The sequence below is a fragment of the Cyprinus carpio genome, chromosome A23 (genome assembly GCF_018340385.1).
Source record: "Cyprinus carpio isolate SPL01 chromosome A23, ASM1834038v1, whole genome shotgun sequence".
Classification (NCBI taxonomy): Eukaryota; Metazoa; Chordata; class Actinopteri; order Cypriniformes; family Cyprinidae; genus Cyprinus; species Cyprinus carpio.
In genome coordinates this window covers 15392808-15400880 of record NC_056594.1, presented here as the reverse complement: position 1 = coordinate 15400880, position 8073 = coordinate 15392808, and the positions used below count along the sequence as shown (strand labels likewise).

The 8073-nt window shown below is 35.0% G+C and overlaps 1 protein-coding gene across 1 annotated transcript; it reads right to left on the bottom strand.

The window, feature by feature from the left end:
• Positions 1 to 1036: 1036 nt before the first annotated feature.
• LOC109088859 (tumor necrosis factor receptor superfamily member 4-like) lies at positions 1037 to 8073 on the bottom strand. The gene is made up of 9 exons (XM_042713978.1): positions 7143 to 8073; positions 4276 to 4420; positions 3368 to 3484; positions 3046 to 3183; positions 2845 to 2917; positions 2684 to 2749; positions 2549 to 2640; positions 2282 to 2419; positions 1037 to 1514 (listed from the first exon to the last, which is right to left on the bottom strand). The coding sequence occupies exons 1-9, from the start codon at positions 7224 to 7226 to the stop codon at positions 1384 to 1386; spliced, it is 984 nt and encodes a 327-aa protein (XP_042569912.1). The 5' UTR covers positions 7227 to 8073; the 3' UTR covers positions 1037 to 1383.

Below are 8073 nucleotides of genomic sequence, written 5' to 3'. Positions count from 1 at the left end.
CCTACAGGAAAGTCCCTAACACATGGATTCTGTGACCCCTGGGAGAAGCTGGGAGTTTTGATTTATAGCAAATGTATTTACAATATAGCCTACAGCACAAGCTGTGCAACATACATATAACAACAGTGTAGTTATTACATTCTATATGATTATATAGGTTTTTTCCCACTGACCTTAACACCAGGTTGAAATCTTTTGCGTGGTTACCCCCATATTGCAGAGCCAAATGTATATGCAATGTTAGTACTTAACGGCCAACAAACCACCAATTTAAGCTAAACAGTACTCACCCCATTAATTACTCATGCGGTCTGTACACAAAACCCTATTTTGTTTTAGTGTTTGAGAGGGGGAAATGGCAAACAGCAATGGAAACACGTCAACTGGAGCAAAGAGACTATTTTAATTTTACAGTGGAAAGTTCAAAAAGACTGTTTAGGGTAAACCGGATGGTATAGTCAAGAATAAATACCCTAAACCCAACGGATGCGTATAAGCAAGACAAGCTTTAATTTAAACATATTATCTAGTCAATGATATTGACAACCCAAATCTGCAAATAAGAATTTTAACCCGAGATTTACAAATGCATCATGAAACCTAATTAGAAATAGTCGAAACCTAATTCTCAGGGTAAATTCCTAACCCCAGGTGAACACTGAACTGTGAATGAATGAAAAGTCACGATTTTGTAAACCCAGGGTTTAGAATGGCCTGAGTTGACAATTTTACTAATTTTAAAATCCTAATATGTACAAAACAGTAAAATGCACACAAAAATCTAGAGGTCAAATGTTTAGTTTTGCCAGATGAGTTCACACTACTCTGCTTTCTCTGCTGAATTCCAGACACAGAATAAAATATACATATATATATATATACAGTATATAAACAATTAGACAAAGAACTATTATTAATTAAAAAAAGTTTAAGTGCAAACATCCCATTTAAAAAGGTTTTGTTGTTCTTCTGTTATCCTCTTTGTTCTTAGTCCAATATGTTTTTTTTTTTTTTTTTTTTGTTATTTGTTTTGGAAAGCCCACCAGGGTATTTCAAGAGAGCTTTGACCTGAAAATGTGACGCAAGCGCCAGTAGATGACGCCTACTCTCATAAAAGTGTTGACATATTGTCTACTACTGCACACCTACGTTAACAACCTCTCATCACTGTGTTATTAAGGTGCACTATACTTCAGAAGTTAAAAACTCTGACGTGAAACTACCCATTTTGTTCACATCTATCACTGATACACCAACTGGAATAGCTGACAGACACTCAGTCAAGTATGTTTTTCACAGTTTAGTAGATGTTTAGTGGTTGTGCTCTCTCGTTCTTGAAGCAATGCTTGAGTCAGGTAAGAAAATTAAGGCTGTCTAGTGAACTCACACTATGAGTTTAGACTCTGAGTCTTGCGTATTGATGGACTCTGAGCTGCCACACTGTTCCTGCTCAGGTTGACGGAAACTACAGTCTTCTTGCTCAACAACCATTATCCTGGACTCATCTGAGTGGTCTAAAAGAAAGGAATGACAATACTGTAAATTCAGACATTATCATGACAGTAGGGTTGCCACCCAGCCCTTAAAGTGACAGACACATCCATGCTTCTAAAGGTATCGGCCTATTGTTTTATTAAAATTTGGATAGTCTGTTAATATAATATTCCATACATTATCAGAGCTTGGTAGACATAATTGTTATATTCTTAGACATTATTAGACAGATGAATTAATAGATTATAATTAATGTTAGGCCCTATTGATTAATTTATCATTTATATTAATCATAAATATATACATAATAAATCATCATATTCATCTTATACAATTTGGCACTTAAAAAAGTGCTAAATTATTTAGATAACAATGGAACAAATAATTGCATCATGTTGTAGTCCTAATTTAAGCAAATGAATAAAAAAAGAAGAAGAAGAAATTCATCCCATCCAGGTAACAGCTGCAGTCAAAAAAAGACCAATAATAAATAATAATTATAAGTAAAATAATAAAATTAAAAATAACAATATAAATGTGTTTTGTTGCAAGTTTACATACTTGAGCATGTTTTCTCATGGTTTATTGTTGAGATGTGAGTTCCTCGCTTATTATTTGTGTTCTTGTTTCTTTTTTATTTTTTTTTATTTTTTTTTTGGGTGGTGGGGGGGTGAATGGGTTTCCCTTATTTTGCCTCGCTGAAGGTGGCAACCCTACATGACAGGTAGTTTTATTCTAAGAACGGCATATAAGAAAGACAAAATGGACCCACAGGCTTAAATTGTACCTTGGTCAGGGGTATCGGTTTTTGGCTTCTCTGTTTTGTTTTGTGCCTTTAGATATGCAACCACTGATACTATGATACAAAGGACAGCAAACCCTGCCATCCCTGCAGCAATGAAAACTGGAAGCCATTTTCTCGGTTCTAGAAGAAACAAAATTATCCTTGAGGTAAGAATTTGACATTCATATTGAAACATATGCTGTCCAGTTAGCTTGAGCACAAGTCTGCAATGACACTATGCTCTTTTTTTAACTAGATATTCTCATTTACCTTTTTTATCTGTCAAAACAGGTATGGGTTCTTTTTTAGGTTCTGTAACAAAAATTGTAGACAAAAACATTAGATTATGCAGCAGTATGTTGCTTGCCATCAAAGTTATGTTCTTCTCCTGTATTTACTTCTTACCTTTTAAATATGTGCACATACTGTCGCTGGTAACATCCTTTTACCAAAGTCTGTCCATCAGGACAACTAGATGGATAAGATAGTTTGAATGACTTTTATGACAAATGCATTTCTGAGAAATGATATACTACTGTATATATAAACGTCCAATTGTACTCTACCTTTTTCTCCATTCTTTGCACATACTGTGGATTTTATCATTGAATTTTCCCTCTGGACATTTTCTACAATATCCTGCGAACATTAAATTACAGAATTTAATTGAAAATAATACAGCAAAACAGAAAGCAATTTGCTATTAAACAGCTTGAGAGCTTGTTAATCTGAGAAGGTCAAGAAAAGGGGTTCAATTAAATTCTTACGCTCTTTGGTTGGCTCCTCCCCCTCCTTGCATTCGGTAACACAGAAAGAACATTTGTCGTTTCCACACAGATATCCAGCCTTGCATCCACATACAGTATCGCTGCTGATAGTGCAATGTTTAAGCGTAAACTGATTACCTGTAAACATGTAACAGAAAGATTAATGTTTACTCAGTATGATGTTATATATGCATTATGTACTCAGTATGAAGCACATATCAAAGCTTATGATGATGCAGATCAGTACAATCATTTATCTCCTAGCCTTAAATTTTCATTTGCTTAACTTAAAGGGCAATGAGGATGTAAAACTGTATCATACCTATGCACTGGGTACATCTCAAACAGTACAATCCATGACTGGTTATGTAAGTGTCAGATTCACAGGGGGTACAGAGATTTTCCGGGTTTCTTCCACAACTTTCCACCAAGCGGTTCCCTGTAACCACAAGCAGCTACTTTTAGCATGGCCATTTAAACTCATACCCATTTGATTCATACAGACGCATGGATGGGTTAAATGCAGAGCACAAATTCCGAGTATGGGTCACCATACTTGGCCACACGTCACTTCACTTTCACTTTCACTTTCATGACTTCAGCAGTCTGATCACAAAAGGGTGTCCATAGGTCAGCTTGGGGATTTTTTTCTCATCTCATTAAAAACCCAGCAATAAAAAATGTTTTATGTTTTGGGATTTGGTATTAAAAAATGTTTTAGTTTTATGATTTACATTTTAGTTCCACTGTATGTTAAACTGTTAAATGTCATGCAACATAACATCTGCTTATCTGAAATGATAATTCCAAAAACATAGGGACAGTTACTGCTAATAGAGAATGACATCCACTGGGTCTCATTTTTCTTGTGAATATGGCAGAATGTTTGAAACTTGACCTTTCAAGCAAGCTTCACAGAACTCCTTATTTACAGCAGGATTTCCAGGACAACCCTTTGGATTCTCTAAGGATGATCTAATCAGCTGTATGCAATGACAGAACACTTCAAGGATTTCCCTTTGAGTGCTAAACCACATCCTTTTTCATGACACTTTCAGAATGATCTGAAACTGCCTTCACTTGGTCATTCATATGTAATCCGCTGTTTGGCATTTTCGATATTCCAATAAATTAAATCATGGTAAATCATGAAATCGTACCTTCATAAAAGTTGCAAATATCTTGTTAGGTTACAAAACAGTACATTGCTGTCAGTTAATGTTTCTGTACCTGGCTTGCATCTCTCGCAGCAGACATCATTTCCATTAAGAGTCCAGTCATCGCAGCCAGTGTCAGCACCTATAGTGCAGTTCAGTACTAAACTGAATATAAGCAAAATCCTTTGAACTCCTCGGAAAGCAGCCAACATTTCTTCCTGCACAAGAAATAAAACAATTATCAACTAAGAGAAATCATTAAGGCATTATTAATTAACTGTTATAATACAGTGATATAATACAATATCCTCCTGAGAACCAGAAAATAAAAATAAAAAAGCGCTTTGTGAATTTTGTTGTTTTTTTATGTCATTATATTGGTTGGCACACAAGAAAACTTTTTGAAAAAAAATACATTTTTATTCATATTTTATTTTATGTCCTTTGTGGAGGATGCTGGGACTAGCCTAAGTTATTTAAAAATTACAAATTAAAATTAAATAGTAATGAAAAGGCACATTGATCCATAATTTCTTTCCCTATAGACTTGTTGTGTCTCCCCAAAATGCCTGATTAACATGATGTTTGTCCTGGTGTCTTCTACAGAAGACATGTATGAAAATGATGCCTTGTTTCATAACAAAAAGTCATATTCTGGTTTGAAACCCCATAACATTTTTCTGAGATATTTATTTACAACAAACAATTAGAAAATTAGTCAGATTTAAAAGATAATTACAAAACATTATCATATTTCCCAAAGAGTGCTAAATTTAATCATTCTGTCAATATCAGTCATATTTAAAGACCAAGGAGAGGGAGTGTTTATTATCAAACCTCCAAACATTTGATATCTCTAAAAAGCCCTGAATGTTCACTGTACAAGACATGCAGAACTTAAAAACATCCTTAAAACTGGCATGTATGGTCTCAGAGAAATTATAATGCCCTCTACAGGGGACAAAAGAATATGCCTGGGTCCCAGGAGGATATAATTATTTAATTATAACAACACTATTGTTTTCAGTAGACCTGCTTATCGTAATAAATCAGTTTTACACAGTCACTGAACTGAAGTGAACCAACACTAAACTGACTGGTGCTGAATAATGAAACTATTGTTTTGCTACTGCTGCTTTAAATTTGCCTCAGTTATTCTGTTACTTTCCTGTTTAATAATGTGAAGCTGCTTTGAAACAATCTGTGTTGTATAAAACACTATAAAATAGACAAAGTATTGATATATTATTAATAATAATTAAAAGTATAATTCCTTCACCAATTCATTAAACTCTGTCAGCAGTGAACAGTGAAGTTAAACAAAGTCTCAATCAACTTCTAAAATCCACAAATGTTTTTAGATGTAGGATAGAAAATAAAGTTACAATTATCTATATGATTCGTATTAATAAATAGTCACAGGTAAATAATAGGTATTCTCTTACTGTTTTGAGTGTAGTGGTCCTGGCTCGTAGCAAACGCGCAATAAGATCAAAATTTCCACTTGCTCATGATTTAAAGATCAGAAAATTCACAAGGGTTGTATTACCGGTAGGAGGGGCTTTTGGGACACACGTTGCGTCTCTCTCTGACTCGCTCTCCTCTGTTAGTTATCGGCGTGAGTGGCTGCATGGTTTTCTCCCACACATTTGATGTCGCGATATACAGCGAAACAACGTAGTTTCTGTGTTGCCAACTATTTAGCGACTTTGTTGTTAGATTTAGCGACTTTTCATACCCCTCTAGTGACTTTTTTTCAACACAGGAATTGTCTTTCTTTGCTTATGTTATGTGTATTTGATTTCATCAGACGACAGCTCGATTATAAATAAGGATTTTTGTGCAGATTAAGATCTTGGAAGGGAGAGCTGGTCATGTACTAGTCTTAAAGGGCCACATTTCAGTCACTATTTCATATTTATCCCGTTGACTGACAGCAGTAACATTAAATTATATAACTGAACACAGTTTTATTGAGAATTTGGCTAAATTAAAATACAGTATGTGAGCACAGAGAGGCAAACAAATGTAAAAGGCAATACGACTCGATGACGTCATTGATATGCTAATCAGCGTATGACGCCATCTAGTGACATTTAGCGACTTTTATAACTGGCTTTAGCTAATTTCCATTGAAAGCAGATGGCAACACTGCGTAGCTTGTACTTTGCCATCCTAAACTGGTTAGTAACACATCATGACTGTCTGAAGCTGTCTGAAGGACACATTTAGAAACTCGACTTCCTCCTAAGCCTATATTTAAAATCTTTCCTTCTTACTCCTGGCTTTGGCATGGAGCTTGAAGAAAGCTAGGAATTAAGTGGCAATAACCAAAGAATCCGGTGATTACTTAGTCATTGGCCCTAGACGTGACTCTTAGCTGCTGCGGTGCTCCTTCCTTTCTTTATTTTTACGGTAACACAAGGAAATATACCCATAAACAAAACAAAACAAGCATGTTATATGGTAATAAAGGCATTTTAATGAACATAAAAGGAATTTGTACAAGACCCTTTTAGTAGTACAGACAGCAATGCAAAACTTGGCAATGCAAAAGCCACATTTCACAAACAGGCTATCTAGCGTCAACTAACACAACAATAAAACTATACCATAGTTTTGAAATAATGAGTTAATACATATTAAAACACAAATCAACACATACAGTACCTGTAAAAGGCTGACCAGTTTCCTTGAGAACTTAAATCCTGACTGTTTTTACCACCAGAAACAGAACAACGTTATTGTGGCAACTTGGAAAACTAAAGCGGTCAAAGTGTGGCATCAACATATCTGCAGCGTTTAGGCTGTAGCCTACAAGTCGTAGCTCTTAGGAAATTCCCATTTTACAAGTTATAATTAGGAGCTCCATGAAGACGTAAACACTTTTTACAATCCCCTAACTGCGGTAAAAGAAACATTTTATATTCAGTCAATTACCTGTGTCAGTGTGCAGCAGATGGCAGACACCCCCACCTTAACGATTATCCTGCCCGAAATACCCATAAACATTACAATTAACATCTGACGTAACAATTCAATTACATATACACATCCTAAAAACTAATCCTGTGCTACTAATTAACAGGTGATTTTAGGTCAAGGTTTTGGCAGTGTCAGTCATTGACTCTTGAATACAGTAAGCCCTCTGTCTGTAGGGAATAGCATCTTGGCTGCTCGAACACTTCCGGTGGCTTTTCTGCATAGATGACCACTTAGAATTCTATGAGCAATCCACTAATTTTTTTAAATCAGTGGTTCTGACCTGTAATCAGACTTTCGAGGCAAATGCTGTATTTAAATACTGTCGAATTGGATATTTACATGGTGGAAATGGCCAAAATTCACTTAGGGGACCCTGAAAGATGCGTTTTCAGATGTATTTAACTATAAAAACCTTTATAATCTATAATAACATTATTGCATGTTTCTCTAAACCATATGTTTTCTTGGGTATCGAGACAGACACATTCAACAGAATCTCTGCTTCGAGATAATTACCCGTGTAATTCTTGCCAAATAATAGATTGTGTAGGAATCTGCATGTAATAATGTATCATTAATAATCCCTTGTGTTTAATAAAAAGGAGAATGAGCACTTGTGCTCCTAATTAAAAAAAAAAAAAAAAATTAAAAAACATTTAGGTGTACCTTCTAATCAATGATAAAAATTAACCACCTCATTACGAGGCATGATTTGACTCCTTAAAGTGATTTGCAGGGGCTCCAAGTATTGCCATTTTTTTCTAACCTTATTAGATGTCAGATGCATAAATTTATATTTACAAACCTTTTTAAAAAATTGAAAAACAGATACCTGTTTCTAGCAATTCACGATTTGCTTCATAAAAGCTTGCATATTGACAAACAT